At 36.0% G+C, this 20,439-nt stretch overlaps 1 protein-coding gene across 1 annotated transcript; it reads right to left on the bottom strand.

Moving 5' to 3' along the window:
* Positions 1–1,640: 1,640 nt before the first annotated feature.
* Positions 1,641–14,854, bottom strand: LOC121415579 (testis-expressed protein 45-like). The gene is made up of 9 exons (XM_041608843.1): positions 14,621–14,854; positions 10,600–10,891; positions 9,672–9,954; positions 8,089–8,198; positions 5,277–5,502; positions 4,578–4,696; positions 3,012–3,210; positions 2,563–2,663; positions 1,641–1,981 (listed from the first exon to the last, which is right to left on the bottom strand). The coding sequence occupies exons 2-9, from the start codon at positions 10,873–10,875 to the stop codon at positions 1,817–1,819; spliced, it is 1,479 nt and encodes a 492-aa protein (XP_041464777.1). The 5' UTR covers positions 10,876–10,891; positions 14,621–14,854; the 3' UTR covers positions 1,641–1,816.
* Positions 14,855–20,439: the final 5,585 nt, after the last annotated feature.

Here is a 20,439-nt window from a genome sequence, read left to right as displayed (position 1 = left end):
TTGTCTCTTTTCCCCTATTCTTCCCATTTTCTTTCCGTTATTTAAATCTTCCTTTTGATTTATCAGTTATAATTATGCATGACCATTTAAATATGACTTATGTCCTATTATGTTTAAGTTGTAGAAGACACAATCATCATGCCGCCGTCGCTAAAAAGGGGGGGGGGAACAATATTTGAGTCGCGCTTCGCGCTCGCATGGTAACTTATGTTCAGCCCACATGGAATACCTTATCTTTTTTCTAAGAATCAAAATTTAGTTGGGGCTAACCCCTAAAAATAATAAAATTGGCGGTCGCAATGGGGGAAATGCATTGGCGGCGGGAGCCAAAAAAATTAGGGGGGACCACCAATTTTTTTTGGACAAGGAAAAAAAATCAACCCAATATTTTAGGGGGGACGCAGAAAACAAAATTGACAAGCAAAAAATTCCCCTGTCCCCCCCCCCACCTATGGGGAAATGTGAATGAAAGTATTTTCCTCCCCCCCCCCTCCTATTCATAACAGCTGAATCTGTCACTGGGTAAGACAAAAGAAAATGTGACTGAGAACAATGAGGAACTCTACCATGACTCACGGTCGTCGGTAATCGGTACCGATATTTGTCGCTAATCAGGGACTCCCCCTCCCCTATACTGGAAAAGGCATCGCGACGCCCCTAGACACAATGGATGAGATTTAACAATACAGTATGATTATGATGGATGAATATTGTATTTATTGATTCATTCTATGTTACAAACAATTCACATAATGACGTTGATTAACATAACAAATATTTCGAGAAATACATATATATATTACAATATAATTTCCACTGAATACGGTGGGTACATTTGCATTCGAAATAATGAAATTATATAATGAATTATAACAACATGAAATCAAGCATAATTACTAGGAATATAGTATCATCACCCAGCTCATGACCTAAATTTCTTTGACAAAATAAGATTTCCTTAGATTAAAACATCAAACAAACAAAACCTTTGTTATATACTACTTCCAGAGTAGGGAAAATATATATAGTAATCCGACTAATCCTTGAAAATATAGAGGAAAACCAGCCTCATGCCTTAAATTAATTCAGTGACCAAGTACAAATATAGTTTTTAAAATTAAAGTAGATTTATTAAATCGAACCCTTACAAGCATTCAAAATAAAGAAATTCTCTCATGGACTGATATAGCGTTTCAGTTATCAAACCATATAGGAGACATTACAAAATAATGATTCTTGTAAATCGTTTGAAATCAATGGATTAAAATTTGGTTCTTATGAGACCTCCATTCTCTATATTGATTAATGAAAACATTTCAATTTTCACTCCAACATGTAGAGTGAAACTTGACCTAATACAGGTCTGGGATGAAAGTATAAAATATCACTCGAAAGAACAAAACATAATAAAAATGATAATGCTCCAGTTGATGACTGAAGAAATAAACTATAAGCTTCTACAATCAAGGCAGCCGTGAGTTTTGCATGAAAAGAGGGAGTTTGGTAACATGATTATATTTGAACCAATATGAAAAAAGCGCATTTATTAGTATATCCGCAGATTTTCATAAAAGCGCTCGAGGCGAAAACCTGTGTCATAAAGCTGTTCGTAAGTGAAGAGCGACTCTCAGAATGACTGGTGATCCTTTCTTACGCGCTAAATCATCGTCAATGAATATAACATTTACCACAAGAAAGGATCACCAGTCATTCTTAAAGTCACTTTTAACATACGAACAACTTAATGAAACACCGGTCCTCGCATTAAGACTTCTTTGTGACGTAATGAATCACTACTCTTCAGTTGGCGTCATAATTAGGGCATACTTTGGCTAAATGTGCCGATTGGTACTGAACTCTTTTGAAGTTTGTTGCTGTCGTATTTGTAAGGGGTAACTTGTTTGGCTGTGTATGTGGCAAGGTGTGTTGTGTCGAAATAGCGATTTTTCTCGATGTGAGCGTCGAAATGAGAAGCACGGAGCTGCAGAAATGATAAGAAAAAGATAATGTTAGGAACACGAAGGAAGCGAATTAATAAACCATCTTTAATGAACTTGTTTTACCCAAAGTTTTCCCAGGATATTTAATAAGTTAAAACAAAATTAATGTATGTTTAGAGGCGGTTGGAATCGCGGTCACCGTGAAATTTATACTTATGTATATAATTGTAGTATAAAATTCGTCATGACAAGGAGGCCCCTATTGTATTTCCCTATTTGTTTCGTCGTCATATTCATGTATACCATCAACTACAGTTTCTTTCGTTTGTCTTGCATGTGAATTTCTATATTAATTATTCATCCCGTACCAAATTTAAGAAGAAAAATAAAGATTAAGAGACCCCGAAGTCACCAGGTTTACATGTATACTCTCAAATGAAGTTATTTTCGCAATTCTTTTTTTTTCTTTCTCCTAAGTTCACGGGGTGAGCCCGCATCTTCTGCCCCCCCCCCCTGTATCCGCGCCTGTAAAAATAAAGCCCTAAAAACAATATTCTTCGTTATTAGACACCCTCCCCTCAGCCTATCTTGAATTATTTTTTTAAAGAACCTAATTATTTACCTTGTTGACTTGATCTTCACCAAGTACTCGGTTGGGAGTGACGCCCTCACCGTAAGGAGGTGGAAAATCATCCTTGGTCGTTGAAACAGTCCGAATATCACCTAAAGGACGATTCATGATTGAAGACAAAAGAATTCAAAATTAATTTAATGAAACAAAAAAAAAATAACAAGTAAAATACACATGGGAGTCTCGTCTGCAGCATTAAGCAACTTAATGTGGTAGCAGTGTAAGGTGACTTCGTGACAATGAAATATTAAACTTTTACCCTTTTCATTGTTCATGTTTTTTTTAATGCGATTATGATAAAGATGTAATCGTATAACATTATGTCCGCTCAGACTGCCGAAAATAAATATTCACAATGCTACAGTCTTAAAACCAATTGGGAAAATTTGGGGGAAGGAGAATAGTATTTTTACAAAGCCTGTCACCGAGCTTTAACTCACCGTATACGTCAAGAGGTACTGATGAATTCTGCAGTCCATCGGCACGAACGGCAAAAGCCGACTTGCCGAGAGCCGGATAGTCATCCGATTGTGTTGTCGAGTAATATGACGAAAGTTTTCGAGGTTCTCCGAATGTGACGTCACTTGCAGTCCGCATCATGGCACCCGAGACTATCTTGTTTCGGAATTTTGAAGGCGGCTAAAAAGTAATTATAAAAAGTTTCTATTAAGTTACATCGACAAGTTTGTACATGTATAATAATGAAATTTTGTCCATTGGGCATGATTATTAAACACTTTATTGCATATGTCCAGAATTTTATAGTATCAAAATAGTTTCAGATTCGAAGCAGTATCCTTTAAAACCCAATTGAAATAGAATTAATTTTTAAATACATGATTTGGCTACACTATTTAGAATCATTCAGGTGATAAGTTTGGGATTTATTCACACACCACCGATGAAACGACCGTTCCATTAAATCATAGTGAATGAAACAACTTAAAGGGGAATCCTACCCAAATAAAAACTTGTTTTGAATAGGAAAAAAAGAAATATCAGACAAGTTGATAGGTGAAAGTTTGAATAATATCAAACAAACAATAGGAAAGTTATGAATTTTTAAAAGTTGTAAATATTGCTAATCATTATATCCATGGAGACTTCAAATTGGCCGAATATGTGATATCATAGTGATGTAAAGCAAGGACTACACTTCCATGTACTCCAATGCATAAAATGGCTTCCATGAGGACATAAACCAATATACTACCTGGATTATATTTAGATTACTGTCCCAGGGCAATGGGTACTTAGGAGAAAACCATACAATCCCCTGATTATTAAGTACGTTGCCTATGGGAAAGTTGCCCTTGCCCCTTGTCATAATTTTTTACCCAGTTGCCAATTTGAAATCTATAGTCTTAGTGATCTCAATTTCAAAGCAGCTATTCTTTCTTATTGCTTGTCAGATTAAACTTTCACCATTCTGTTTAATTTATTTTTCTCCTTTCCAACACAACATTTATGACCAAGGCAGGATTTCCCTTTAATGTTTTTTTTCATGAGGGCATCATAATACATGTAGCTGGTATATGTAGTTTGAGGAGGGGGGGGGGGATGGGGGAAGGAAATCATACTTCTTTACGTCGGAGATGTGCTGAGGCCGCATCCATTTTAAATGTTATTCCTGCGGAAAAGACTGTGCCTACCTCATCGGTCTGTAATGGTTTCGAATATTTTAAAATGTACCTTAGCGACGAAATGAGCTAAAATATCCAGCGTTTGAATAGCAAAATGACAAAAACAAAACACCTAGGGAGCGTTTCATGAAAGGACTTGTCGGACGTTTTATCCGACAGTTACTATAGTAACAGTGCCTCTCAGCCAATCAGAATCAAGGAAAGGTGTCAGATCTGACAACTTGTCAGACAAAAATGTTGATGAAACGGTCCCCTTATCTCATATTTTTGTCACACCTTCCTTCGAGGAACTAATTGGGAAACGTCAGTGAGCAGGAACCCCTCCCCCCTCTGTTTAGATGATTTTATCAAGACCATACTTACCAGTTGATGGTAGATGGAATAGTTGGTAGCCGTTGTTCTATCCATAATCCTCTCGGGGTCCATATCACCCGACGGAATACTGCTAGCATTGCTGTCATAAGGCACGTGCTTTTGAAAAGCTGTGGAAAAGAAGAAAAAGTTCAGCTTTAGTAATTTTGCCTCTATTTTTCATTAACAACCATCTTGTTCAAATCTTTGTCAATTTTTACATTGCCCTCTCCAGGCTCTCCTACTTTGTCATCATCAGCAGCATTATCACCATCATCCCTATCACAGCAAGACAATCATCATCGATCATCATACTCCTCTTCTTCATCGTATTCATCATCACGATTTTAATAATGATCATCATCGTCATTATTATCAGTAGGCTTTTGTCGTCATGATCATCTAATCATAATCGTCATCGGGCAGCGTCAACGTCATTATCACTATCATCATCATCTTCATCGTCGTCGTCAACATCATCATCATCACCATCATCATTTTATCGTCATTATACTCCATAAGTGTCGTCATCATCGTCATAATTTTCGCTATTTTTTTGGGTCAAACTTCCTTTTCTTGTTATTGAACTTAGCTATGCCCTCTCTCTTTCAGTTTTTCCTTCACCTCGCATCATCCTGCCAAAGGTACAAATATATTTCAATCTCTAAACCAATAATTCAGTTCCCTGGTATATTATAATTATGCACTTACGTGGAAGAATCTTTGCACTGAAATTGTCTGCAGCCGTTGTGCTGAACTGGTCATATTTCTTGCTGTGGCCCATCTTGAAGTTTGTATCTCGTATCCTGGTTACGGCGTCGTCCCTCTGGTATGGTTTATAAACTTCTCCGCTGAACCTTGGGTATGACGTCAGCTGTGTTGTTTCTCGATGGACCAATTTATCAATATCTCCTTGTGGGATGCTCGATCCGGCAAGCTATAGTGATAAAAATAAAGGGAAATCATCATGAAAATTAAAAAGATCAGCAGATGAAACTCCATTTCCCATTCACTACTGGGACTGCTACTTTCTATAATCATCATTTCAATATCATAATGTCAGTGATAAGTAATAACTCAAAAATATATGGCTATGCAGTACGCATGAAGAACATGTCTTATCGGACTTTTTCCAAAGAACAGACAGTGGAGCTATAAGTGCTCATGGTTACCTTCAGTCAAGTCAAAATAGCATGTTTCACTTTATCCGTTTTATTTTTTTTTCTAGTTTTTACCTACAGTACGTGTTCCATATGACTTTAACAAAAATACATACATGTAAAGTTAGTGTCGGAAATGTTACAACATAAGTTTCATGTTCAAACTATTGACTCTATAGGGTGATTCCATACGTGTCGTACGGGACATTTAGAGAATATTTGACAGTTTTTGACAAGAAAAACAAAAATATTCCAGTAACTATAGGTGGTCATCAACTACTACCAGAGTGTAAGAAAAAACCAAGACTTAACATGACTTGAATTCACATCCTGTATAATACAGATTAAAAATAGTAATGTGTCGTACGGACGCAGAAAAAGTGGCTTTTTTAGAAACCTCAAGTTTGTACTCAAAAGTCTGTGAGTTGGGCAGATAAATTTCATAGAAACTGAACTCAAATTGACACTCAATTACCCAAGAACAAACATATTTACAAAAGAAAGCAAAATAAACATTCATGAATAAATAAAGCAAATTATAATTTTCGAGAACATTGTGGCGTACGGGACATTCAAAATGTGTCGTACGGGACATCTCTAAATTGAAGCCAAACTTTCTTACTTTATGTCACTTTGACTTCTTTAATCACATTATTTGGCTGATGATAATGATAATCCCATCAAACTAAGACATTCATTAGGTTAGAAACCGCTATTAGGTGAATATTTCTGTCAATATATCATAAACAAAATAATGTGTCGTACGGGACACTTGTGTGTCGTACGGGACACTTGTGTGTTGTACAGGCACTTGCGTGTAGTACTGGGCAGCCTGAATAAATAAACATGAACTTTTTATCAATCAGAAGGAGCATTGCCCCTAAATTCTTGCTTATTTATGAATAAACTTTTAATAAGCAGTCATTCAGGACAATACAATTAAGTAACCTCAATATATACAATTGGGAGCAATATGTTATAATCGCCGTTTTTACATGATGGGAAATGTACAAGTGTTTTTACGAGCTGAAAAACTTCATGTTTTGTGTGAAGTTATATTTTAGGGAACTAATTGATGATTTCCAAACACTATTTAAACAATAAATGAATGAAACTTTGTGTAAATTATGGGGCTAAATTGATCATGATGTTATGATTTTTTATACAAAATGTATATCTACATGATATATGTCACAACTGTCACTTTTTTCCCTTTTTTGGTCACAATTTTTTTGTCTAAAGAAATGCGGTTCTACTTTTTCAAACCCATCTGCATTTCATGAAACCATATGGTTTGTCTTATTTTCAAGATTTTTTTTACAACTTGAAAAAAGTAAGGAGTTTCAATATTGTATATAAAAATAGTGATCATCAAGGGAAGTCCAAATAGATGATCATGATGATTGATATGATTTTTTTTACATCTTATAATAATTCCACATTAGCATGCAAGAGGAAGTTATCTTCCAGGCTAGGTTGAAATAATTATAAAGGTTTTCTTTTCATGCTCAATGAAAAGAAATTAACCTGCTCTGATCAGTAAAAATCACCAGTTTAGCTGAAGGGATTCACAAAAGAATAAGCCTACATGAAATCAATTAAAATGTTTAGAATCACCTATTTCATGTTCTATGGAGATAAACAAAGTACTTTTTTAGTTCACTTTATGTTAAATCAATTAAATGAATTTAAATATGCCTACTATTTATGGTTTCTGAATCCAAATCCTGCAATTAGATGCATTATTATATTGTGTGTCGTACGGGACATGTCCCGTACGACACAGCGTGTGTCGTACGGGACATTTTTTAATAGGACAATAATTGAAAAATGAAGGGCAGTAATTAGATCCTTATGGGATAAATCGATCACCCATGGGTCAAACAAAGAGAAACTCATTTTATGAAATTGCATCATCAAAAATAAAATTGTAGGAAAAACTTTTGCATTGTCATGTGTCGTACGGGACATTGCCAAAAATAGGTTCGGAAAAATCAGGGCTGCCCCTATTATGGATCATGAAAATGTTGTAGATATTATTTGGAACCATCAATGATATATTATTCTATTGACCTGCAATATTTTCAATCTTCTCTTGCTTTGCAAATAATTGTTTCAGGTGGAATTTGTACTTGACTATTCAATGAGCAAAATTATTGAAAATTTAAAATTCCATTGTTCTCCCCCAAAAAAACTATATCTGTCTTCACTTTTGGTTAAAACTCATAATTTTCATAAAATTTAGGTATCATAGTAAAATATTACACTACTTATGACTTATTGAAAGCATGTTGAAATTTATGATATTTTTGAAGTTCTAGTGTGGAATCGCCCTATACAATTTAAACAGAATAATAACTTACATCTGGTTTTACGGCGACGTAAGGAAGGTATCTGCCTGGAAATTGTTCTTTTGACGACGTATCGTATGGCTCATGAGTACGAGAATCCCCTCTGATTGTCGGCTCGCCACCTGAACAAAAAAGAATATTGATAAAGAAATCAATCCTATATTCTTCAATTTCCTTCAAGTTTTAAAATTTGCAACTAATGTAAGGGGCGAAGAACTTTCAGAGTTATAGTCGACAGGCAGTTGAAATGATATGTTAATCTTTCCCGATTATAATGATACAATTTCTTTGGAATCGCCCTGATATTATCGGCGAACAAAATGACAAATTGCCTTAATGGAAAATCAGTGATCAGACCGATTGTTATTCAGATTCAAGTAAATGTTAAATAGACAGTAATTTAAGACCCGCCGCTATATATCTACTGTATCAATATTAAAATATATATTATGTTTATAAAAATGACATCGGAAATAAGACAAATCATTCATTTACGTTTTATTAATTCAATTTGTTCATCATTCATTAATTTGTCATCCCAGAAGGAAAAACCAGTTTGACCACTAATTTTTTTTACTGGTTTCCAGTATAATTTTACTGGTTTCCAGTATATTTTTACTGGGCCAGTTGATTTTTAACTGGACCAGTAAAAATTAACTGGAGACCAGTTCCAACAATTGCATTCCAGTTGAAGCAATTAGTAATACCAGTTAAATTGTTTTTCATTAAACTGGTGTTACTGGTCCAATAAATGGTTTCCAGTAGATTTTTACTGGTTTCCAGTATATGTTTACTGGACCAGTTGATTTTTAACTGGACCAGTAAAAATGAACTGGAGACCAGTTCAAACAATTGCAATCTGGTTACTGGTCCAATAGATAATGACTTTCAAGTCAGATCATTTAACAAATTATGAAAAATCTTGCAATTCAGAGAAAGTTATTATCGTTATCATTTATCATTGTTATCATCATTGCTCTTATGATTATCACAATTATTGTTATTATGATCATTCTTGTAATCATTCTTATTACTGTAATTGTTATTGTAATTATTATTATTAATATTATCATATCATTATTGATATTATTATTAAAATAATTATTTCCTCTAATTATGATTAAGATCAAAGCAAGATGTATTCCTCTGATATATAGTCAACTGGTCTAAAGTAACTCAATGTTTGAAATTAAACTGGTCAAGACCAGTAATACCAGTAATTCTGATGATGCTGATCATTTGCATATTTCCTGTTTTTTAAGGAAAAATCAGGATTTATAATGGAATATTTTTGCAATAGCACTCATTGTTGTTTGAAAACCTTCAAAATAATTGTGTGAACTAATTCACAATGAAAATGTGTAATTTTATACATCACATTCAAAATAACAGCAGAAAGATTAATTTACTAACCATCTTTTACATCACATTTCACTGGCCATGGTATATAACAAACCATATGCACGTAATAAACTGATCCAGTAAGATCCAGTAAGACAAGTACGAGGACCAGGGGGGCGTTTCATGAAAGGACTTAGACGTTTTATCATTGTTAACCTCGCTTATAAGAAATGTAAGTAATTCGTTTTCATTACCTGTGTGCATACATGGCGCTCTCGGCACCTTGATCACCGACGTGTCGTGCCCTCGGAAATTTCCGTGATAATCCGAAGCTGGCATCCTCTCCTTTTCTTTATCCCCCTCGGGTACGTAACTCCTCATCGGTTCGGGGTTCGGCAAAGATCGGGTCATTGCTTTCGGTGTCTGGAACTCTTGAGAGTGTGACGTCAGGAAGGATTCGACCCGGTGATCAGAGTCCATCTTAAAGTTGGTTTTCGTGAGGGCGGTGCACTGGCTGACCCGAGGAAGAAAGGTTCCCTGTATCGAGCAAATTTTTGCGATAATTGCTAATAAGTTATTCTCATCGGAAAACTATATCATATATTAGCATGGTAATCTATACTTCTTCAAATCATATCGTGATAATGATGGATGTTAAACTGCAAAATGAAGGCAACACTGTCTAGAGTTTATCAAATGTTCAGTTCTATTTTTAAAGGTCAAGTCTACCTCAGAAAAATGTTGGCTTGAATCTAAAGAGAAAAATCAAACAAGCAATACGCTTAAAATTTCATCAAAATCGGATGTAAAATAAGAAAAATATTTTGTAAAGTTTCCCTTTATTTTTCACATAACTATGCACAACTCAGTGACATGCAAATGAGAGAGTCGATGATGTTCCTCTCTCAATATTTCTTTTTTTTTTTAGTTATACAATATTTCCATTTATACAGATTTGAAAACTAGGGCCAACTTGACCGAACCATAAAATGTTCAAACAATGGTAATATACCACATGTTCAGGGAGGAATAAAACTTTATTTCATATGAAAATGATGAGAAATTTCGCATTCACGTAAGTACAGGGGTTGGTATATGATTTTCAATATACGTTTGTTAGTTTTGATAACTACATAATAGAAATCGCGTTGGTATGGTGGGAAAAGAAGATAAACCAACTACCTTGTAGGACGCATGTGTCTCTGTGGTATCCGCTGATCTCGCCACTAGGTCCTTGTGCATGACCGAAGCTGGTGCAGGAGGTTCAGCCGGATCCCCTCTCCCGTAGAACCGGTGCGCCACATAGTCTTTCTTGAAGGTGCTTCTCTTGGTTGCGCTTCTGCTGAGTCTTCTGTCGTTGCCGATGCGGTAGTGGGAAGCGGTCAAGAACTCCCTGCCTGTCAGTGGGGCAGGGATCTTGTTGCTGATGACCGGGAGGGTGACTGTCTCGGCTGGCATGGTTCTTGGTTTCTTCCTGCGTGGTGGAGAGAACATGTAGAAGAAACAGAGTTACAGGAAAGGGAAACAAATAAAGAAGTGGGGTAGCTTTGTGAGGGCAACCATCAATGGCCTAAGGAAGAAATAGCTTTCTGTGCAGGTACTAGTAGGCCCTATTCCATTTCGAACTGATGTGTGAGATTCACAATCAAGGTGTTTCATTTTTAATAATCGCCAATAACCTAGGTATGATTATATATCTTATAGTTTGTTTTTTTGTCGAAAGTCCCGGGTCGAAAGTATTATAACTGAAAAAAAGATAGTTTAAAGCTGCAGAAAAGCCAAAATAATCAAGACGCTGTCTTTTATCTTCAAACAGAATAGTTTCACGTCCTTAAAATCTTGTTCTTATATCATGACTTGTGTATGGGAGTGAGGACAGCATATTTACATTAATTTATCTACTAGAGGATGACTGGGGGAGAAGAAAGAAAAATTGTACTTTCCTTGGCAGGCCAACCCGTTTTCGTGCCATTATCAGAGTGGACGTTTAATTATCCAACGAGAGTAAGAAAATTTGCAGATCGAATCGTATGCATTGTTTTTTGTTCGACGTTCCCTCCTCGAAATCATCAGAACGATCACTTCTATGAAGTCAGGCAACATCAGCATCCAAGAAGAATACTACAGGCAATTTCTTATCAAGTACAGCACTTCGCAAAAATAAATTATCAATACGATTTAACTCCATCCAGGGACCTCCTACCATGCTCCATCTATAATTCTGCTTTTATATTGAACAAGCTGCCCCCGACATCTAATAATGATTAATGTGAATAGGAACTGGATTGACTCTCCAATTTTAGCATGTTGGGTACTTTCTATTCTACAAATATTGCCTGGCAACGGTTTCCATGGATGTAGCTCAGCAGGTGGTTAGGCGGGATATCTACTTCCGTGACCTTACATCACCTCGTCGCATCACCATCACCACCATGCAGTTTGAGCTCATGATCATGGCAATAAGAAGACAGGACAAGGGAAAGAGTATAGGAGTGCAACGGGCAAAATGAGAGGGGGGGGGGGCGTTGAACATCAATTCGAACATAATTTTATGGACGGAATAGGAGTGACTGGGCATTAATTCGTTTATCAAGAAAATAAGATGGAAGGGATGATACATGTTGAAAGGACATGACATATATTTGTATTTTCAATAATTAAGAGCTCATATACATGTAGGAGAAAACTATATAGGCATAGGCCTGTATATACCGTACTATACATGTGCAAGTCATTTATAACGGAATACCAAGACGCTAGACGGGTTTTCCATACGTATAAAATGGGTCTTTTTACCAAACCAATTTGAACTATTTGTTTCAGTCGCAATATTCACTTCATAAAACAGGTTGCAACAATTTGAAAGGGTGTTTCACCTTAATCCCACCATCCGAGAAGTAAAACTGTAAAGATATTTACAACTGATTTGCATATTGCATAAAGATAGTAAACTTGTTCTATCCTGTAAGAACCAACACGAACCCCCCCCCCCTCCCCCGCACCGTCATGAAATTTAATGACTTTTGAGCTGTAACCTATAGTAACAGGAATAAAACCTCCTCGCTATACTGATTAGATCCACGATTGATAGCAACATCGCTTTTTGTGACATAAACTGACATCACTTTATTGTTTAGGACCGCTTTGTTCCTTTGTATATTCATTAGTTTACACACTGTCAGACTCTGAATAGACTCTGAAAACACTACTCTATCCCTAACTACACTTTAGTTGTTATTCAAATAAAGGGTGAGTCCTCATCAAGCACTTAGTAGAGAAAGATACATCGACGGAGACAAACATTGAACAGTATTTACCAAAGAGTAGGCCTAAAAGTTAAACACTGCATGCCGGACTGTGATGGACAAGTCTTGGCAGCCAAGAACTAGTCACATTTTGTTTTAATGGCTTAATTGGCTTCAGTGCCCCCCACAAAAATAAAATAAAGAATCAAGCATCAAGACTGAACATATTCCTCGCAGCTACTCATAAGCTAAAATATCATTAAACATTGCTTCATAACGATATTTTTAGTGAGCGCCATTTTACACGAGACTTCACGATTAATTACTTGGTTTGATCTTTTTAAAGTATTTTGTTGTTATGATGGTAAAATCCTCAGTGTACTGGATGTTGCACCATGATTGCTTAATCCATTTAATGTTAGGAATGACCTGACGTTTGATTTGGAACGGCTTGTACAATCTATAATATAATAGATTGCATTCAAACCTTCCAAATACTTGTAGGCCTATAGTGTACAAGTATAGGTGCATTATATTTTGCTACATGTACAACTGAAAATAACATTCATCAATAATAAACGTACATGTATTACCATATTAGAAAACAATTATTATAGTATGTATAACATCTTAATTAATCAGAAGCTATCGAAAGTCGATTAGTACTTACTTACTTCCAAGAAGATTAGATTGTAAGACAGTAAGATTTTTAGGTCGCGGGTTTAGTAAAGACGTCTATTTCAATTGTGACAAACACCAGACAAAGGAGTTCAAACTCATTGAAGTTTGATTGCTCTAATATTTATGACATATCAACAATATTCAAGACAACGAAAGGACATAACTGTCACGTTTAAATACTAAATTATTGTCGCATGTAAATTATTTATCTCAGCATTTGTCGCATATAAATTATTTATCTCGGCATTCAACAACAAACAACAACATTTGTTCTTCTTTCTCCACTTCTCCTCCTCCTTCATTTTGTTTTCCATCTTCTTCCTCTTCTTCTTTTAAGCTTAATTCTTATTCATCACATCTTCTTCTTCTTCTCCTGCTCCTTCCTCCTTTTCATCTCTAATTAAAAGCATCACAATTGGAATTCGCACGATGTTGAGTGGGACGTTTATCCATTTTGTATTAAGGTTCTTACTCCTCAATGATACCTGTAGCTAGGTCCGATGGTGCTTTCTTTTATTTATTTCATTTCATTTATTTATACATAAAATTATTAATTTAAGTGATCCCCACATAAACAAATAAATGTGTGGTGCGTTGCTGTCCCTATAGATTAGAGCGAGGTATAGCATTTGCCTTATTCACAACAACAACAACAATTTTTTTTGTTTCAAACATTATCTGACTCACAATGCGCTCCAAAATCTTAATTAGATGATAAAGTAGTTTACGTTAATTTTTTAAATCTAAAATATTGCGAAAGAGAACTTTTAAAAGATGTCACTGAAAAAAACCTATATAAACGAATGGACTCGATAATGATTCAAATACTGCAAAACAAGTACGATTTATTCTTGATCATAAAGAATTAGAACATGCATTTTGATTGGCAACTGAATGTAAACGGTATTCCTCTGTTTTTTTTATTGATGACACCCCTACATGTTGGCCATATGTTCTTCGATTGAATTTCTCTAGAAATATATTCTAAAATGAAATATCTTACTAAGAGTTGAGTCAATTAATAACTTCCATACATAGTTACAGGAGAAGAACGTCAACAAATAAGTTTTCAAGAAATGTTAGATCTAGATTTGCTGGGATATCTATTAGGCATAGCTATTTTATGTATTTTTTTAAATTAATAGCTACATGTACCACAAGCTACCACCAACAACGCGTTATCGCAATAAACACCGGAATAGACATCATGGTAACGTGCATAAACTTTATCTTGTTTACATAAACTTTAAAATCATACAAAACAGCGAAAAACTTACCCTTTTTGTAAAAAGATTATAAATCCTTCGGAAAGATATAGATCCTGAAATATTTATTAATGCTTTCCCGATGGAGTATCATGGATTTTCCAGACTAGACTGCCAACGGGACGACACGATGTTTGTTTGGTATAAACTTTTCGACTCGTTACATTACACACAGAATATACCATGCGAGTATATTGATAATACCCCTTTTGATCTCTCTGCACCCGACCGGGTTTCTCAATACGGGATAGTGTCAGCGTTGCTATGGAGACCTTTTATATGGAGGCACCGGGCCACATCGCATCGCGTCGCTGAATGGATGAACGCGAAGCGCACGTGAGCAGGCTAACACAATAGAGGACGCGAGACTATTGGCAAATGCAGAGACTTCATCTCATCCCGGTACGCGCGTTTCCGTTTTACACCCTGGCGAAGGCATTTTCCGGAAAAGTAGCCAAAAAGCGACTAGTGAAGAGTCTACGTCTACGTTTGTTTACATTATCAGCTGGGCGCGCGATCCAAAGTCCTCACCGAAGTTATCCGCAGAACATACCGTACTTGCAAGCTGAGCTTTCCAGGTTCATTTGCCTTGCCGATTTGCTGATGTCTGTCTCTCTCTCTATCTGTCTATATATCTATCTCTCAAATTCTATCTCTATCTATCTATGTAACTGCAGTATCTGTCTATCTAATAATCTTCTCTGTCTCTCTCATTCTTTATCTAACATCTATCTATCTCAAATTCTCTATCTCTCTCTATCAATCCATCCATCTGTCTGTCTTTCTCTATTTCTCTCTCTCTACCTACCTATGTAACTACAGTATCTATCTGTTAATTTGTCGCTCTTCTCTCTCATTCTTGATCTATCTGACATCTATCTATCTCTCAAATTCTCTATCTATCTCTCTATCAATCTATCTATCCATCTGTCTGTCTTTCTCTCTATCTATTTATCTATTTTTTAACTAGAGTATCTATCTGTTGTCTATCTTCTCTGTCTCTCTCTCTCATTCTTTATCTTTCTATCTATCTAACATCTATCTATCTGTCTCTCAAATTCTCTATCTCTCTCCTTCTCTAGCATCTGTCTGTCTTTTTTCTCTCTTTCTCTTTGTCCGTCCATATTTCTATCTACATCTCTCTCTCTATCTATCTATCCTTCTCTCTTTCTCTCTCTCCCCCTCTCTGTCTTTCTCTCTCTCCCCCTCTCTGTCTCTCCCCCTCTCTCTATTTATCTATCCATCCATCTCTCCCTCTTTCTATCTATCTATCCACCTCTCTCCCTCTCTATTTCTATCTATCTATATATGTCTATCTTGTCTCTATCTATTTATCAGTCTTCTATTTCTATCTTTCGGCAGCTTCTAAGTGTATCAATCCATCAAACTTCAATTTGTCTTTCCATTATAATTATCTGTTTATTTTGATTTTGTCTGTCATTCTATTCATTTAGTTAATAATTTATTTTTAGAAAAAAAAACTATCATAAACAACGCGACTGCAAAAGCATGTTCGGATTTCACTCCTGACTGCCGCTCTCTCTGTACATGAAGTGCCGAGGAACTCTGTGCTCTGATCAGTATCATTGCATGCGGTGGTGATTTTTTATAGAGATCAGTGTGGTGGACTCGCCTGTGTCGCACGCTGCATGCAACCAGCAACGTGTGTAGACTCTTCACTAGTCGCTTTTTGGCTACTTTTCCGGAAAATGCCTTCGCCAGGGTGTAAAACGGAAACGCGCTCCGGTACCTCCCTTTACTTCGGACCTTGATCACGCGCAGGGCCCTCTTCCACTTTCAGGGGAAGGGGTTCAGTTCAAGTAGCTCAGTTGGGGGTGTGATTCCGAAAATCATCATAATATAGGATTGGGGGGGGGTCTCGAAATATAGAGGTTGTTTACAAACTTTTCCAAACAATAGAAGGGAAGTGGGAAAAATCTTTAAAAAGGGCAGTTTCCCCTGAAATGCAACATTGCAACGTTTTTCACACAAGAAATGATCACAATTTCAAGTACATCACACCTGAAGCTACGACTCATTCAAGTTATCCTATCCAAGAACGATGAAAAATGTAACAACTTAAATTCATTGTACCCAGCTCAGCTGTGAGCAATACAGTAATCAAAGGTTCAGTTACAAGGAGGCAATACTCTTCCTGCCATCTGAAAACTATTGCTCAACTCCCCTCATCCCTTCAAGAAATCAAAAGAAAAAGGGAATTGTGGTGCGACCCCCCCCCCCCCATCAAGGCTTGCTCCCGGTACGGTGCACATGTCGGTCAATACACCGAGTCATGGGTGTCGATCGGTGTTCACGGGGGATGAATGACATATTTTGTGAGAGATTTTGACATGATATTCAAATAAAAAGTTATATAATATTCGTCATCCCTTTTTTCCCTTACTTTCTCTTCTCTTTCTGTCTTTGTTTTGAAAGTTTTTATTATTATTGTAATCTTATTTATTATTCTTTTGTTTATCTATTTATTTTTATTCATTATTATTGATATTATTACTTTTTTTTTGGGGGGGGGGCATTGCTCTCAAGCCCGACGTCTGTACGCAAGTGTGTGTGTGTGTGTGGGGTTACTTAAAACCGGAGTTTTAAGTGTAATACGTTAGCTTTATTTCTACAACAAAACTAGGTACTTTGTAGGGACGAGATAGGACCACATAATGCGTGCGCGCGAAGCGCGAGCTGAAATTTTTGAGAAAGTGACCTAAAAATCAGCAATTTTGCGGACTCTTAACTTGAGCAATGTAAAGTACAATTACATTTAAAAACCATCGGCTTCAACTAACTTAGGTTCAATCTATATTTAATATTCATTTGATGTTTATAATTTATTATTATTGTTCGATTTCTAATTTACGAGTCTAACCACATTTCCTGCTTTTCCTCACACATATCCTTAAGTGTTATGCGTCTATTAAGAACTGTACTATTATTATTATCATTATTATTATTAATAATATTCTTATTATTATTATTATCATTATTATCATCGACATAATGATCATTATTATCATTAATAATCTATTTATTTATATATTTATTTATTAATTCATTTGTTTATTTACCTTTATTCACTTTTTTCGATTCCAGTTCTCATTTTTATTGCATGTTCTCCTCTTCACTTACATCATTTACCTAAATTAATAAATAAGACTCAATGAAATGAAATGATATTCAAAAGGGCTGTGAAATAAACGGGACACAGGCACCCCGTGCCCTTGGTAACGTGGAGGGGTACATTTAAAAAAGATGGTTACACTTCGTAATTCCGAAGCTTCGTAATTCCGAAGGTTCTTTATTCCGAAGGTTCGTAATTCCGAAACACGTAAATTGCCTATACCTCGATGTTCGTTAATCCGAAAACGAAAAAGGGTTCGTTAATCCGAACATTTGTGGCGTAATTCCGACGATTCGTTATTCCGAAGGTTCGATAATCCGAAAACGAAATAAGGTTCGTTGTTCCGAAGGTTCGTTAATCCGAAAACGAAATGAGGTTCGTTGTTCCGAAGGTTCGTTAATCCGAAAACGAAAAAAGGTTCGTTATTCCGAAGGTTCGTTGATCCGAAAACGAATAAGGTTCGTTTTTCCGAAGGTTCGTTAATCCGAAAACGAAATAAGGTTCGTTTTTCCGAAGGTTCGTTAATCCGAAAACGAAATAAGGTTCGTTAATCCGAAAACAACATAAGGTTCGTTAATCCGAAAACAAAATAAGGTTCGTTAATCCGAAAACAACATAAGGTTCGTTAATCCGAAAACAAAATAAGGTTCGTTAATCCGAAAAAATGAAAACCGGGAAAGCAGAGGCAGAGGCAAGGGGCGGGGGACACTGTTGCCGTTCAATTTGAGGATGGGAAGGCAAGGGCGGCCGAACGAATTTTCGTTAGGGGTAAAGCCAACAAATGAAACTCATACGTCAAAATGGGCACTTTGGTCATATTTTCACCTTATACTATCATCTGCTTGAAGTCATTGTGTGTTTGATAGTGATTAAGTAGAGAAAAACTTTTTCGAAGTGACTTCTTATTATGGCAAAATGTATATTTAGGCTTTATTTTTCGGGAGAGATTATAATGAGCGAGCGGCTTGGTAAAACAAATTCAAAGGTGAAGTTGTATAACGTTTTTTTGTGGTCAATTATTCTTTAAATGGCATTATTGCGAGGTGTTGCTAGCGTGAATCACAAGCTAAACTTTAGGTTATTTCAATAAAAAATGAAAATTAGTTTTTTAAAATCCGAGCAGATTTCTGCTGTCATTAAAAAGATGTGCATCTAACTAAAGAATTAACACGAGCGCAAAACGCGAGCTTAAACATATACTGACCAGAAAAGGAACCTGTTAAAGAAAGCATTTAGTGACCTCTTTAGGATGCATATTTCACCAATCGAATGAGAGTGCGAAGCGCAAGCTGAAATTTTTCAAAATTCCAGCCTGAAAACTTAACTTAACTTGTATACTTTAAAAAGAGTATTTTATTTCGAAAAAACATGAAAAACGGCATATTTATTTTTGAAAAAGGTACTTTCCCATTTTGGAAAATATTAATTCCCCAGTTTTTTTTTATTTCATTTTGATGCCCCCTGCCTTCCTCCCGGCGGATCCAACTTTCGTCAAATAGAGGGGGGGCAATTTTTTTAGCATTATTTTCCTTGATCGGCAGTTTAAAGTTGATTTTTTTTTGTTTCTTTGAAAGGGTAGTCCTACACTCTAAAAAATGAAGTGCTAATTTAGCTCTTAAAGAGCGTGTATAGTGACCGCACTTCGAAGTGCTGATTTGTCTAGTTCAAATTTGAACTAGACAAATCAGCACTCCGAAGTGCAGTCACTATACATTTGTGATCTTCAAAGCGAGATGCCTATGTAACTAAATTTAGATAATAACTGCTAGCAAGAAGCGCGAACAGAATTTTTAAATATATAAGCTCTGACCTGATCTAAAGGGGACATTTTAAGAACTTTTTGCAGTTAGCCATGAAGACGATGCGTGTTTTAACCAATGGCGGCGGAACGTATTATTTTTTTTTTTGGGGGGGGGGCAAAGCAAAAAAAAAGGGGGCCAATAGGGGCAATTTGGTGCAAACGGATATTTTCACCATTAGATTATCATCTGTGTAAAGAGGTTGTGTGTTTTGTAGTAACTAAATTGAGCACAATTTTTTAAGTGATCACTAAAGTTATATATTTACGTTTCATTTCTGCGAGCGTAGAGAGCAAGCGGTTTGGGGGAAAAGTCAAATCTGAAGATGTAAAATTCGCCTTTTTGGTCAATTACTGTTAAAAGGGCATCCTTGTGAGATGTTGCGAGCGAATCACGTGCTCAAACTTTTGGAAATTTCATGTGGGCCTAGAATGATAATATTGATATAGATATCATTTGCCCAGGGAAGCCACTTCAGTTCTGAAAACTATTCTCCCAGCTATTATTATTTTTTTACAAGAATTCTTAGAACACGTAGAATGTCCAGTTTTCAGGTTTGAAAATCGGAAAAATTTGGCTCACGTTTCTCGCTCGCATCAAGTATTGTTTATTGAGGAACTCATTCTATTCCTGGTTACAAAAAAAGAAGTATGAAATGTCCAGTTTTCAGGTTGGAATATCACAAATTTTAAGCTTGCGGTTCGCGCTCTCATTATTTAGTTCGTGAGATATCTATATTCTATTCATGAGTCACTAAATGCAGTCCTTAAAAGATTACTTTCTGAAGCCTGTTGCATAAAACTTTTTACCTGAGAAAACTGGTAAAAACTAAAAACTATAAGGTTAGTCTGATTTCCGCCATTGACTTTAGCACAGGGCAAAAACTTTTGTAAAAACAA

Source organism: Lytechinus variegatus, chromosome 5 (genome assembly GCF_018143015.1).
Source record: "Lytechinus variegatus isolate NC3 chromosome 5, Lvar_3.0, whole genome shotgun sequence".
In the NCBI taxonomy this organism is placed as follows: Eukaryota; Metazoa; Echinodermata; class Echinoidea; order Temnopleuroida; family Toxopneustidae; genus Lytechinus; species Lytechinus variegatus.
The sequence above is the reverse complement of the archived record's forward strand: the minus strand, read 5'-3'. Positions and strand labels throughout refer to the sequence as shown.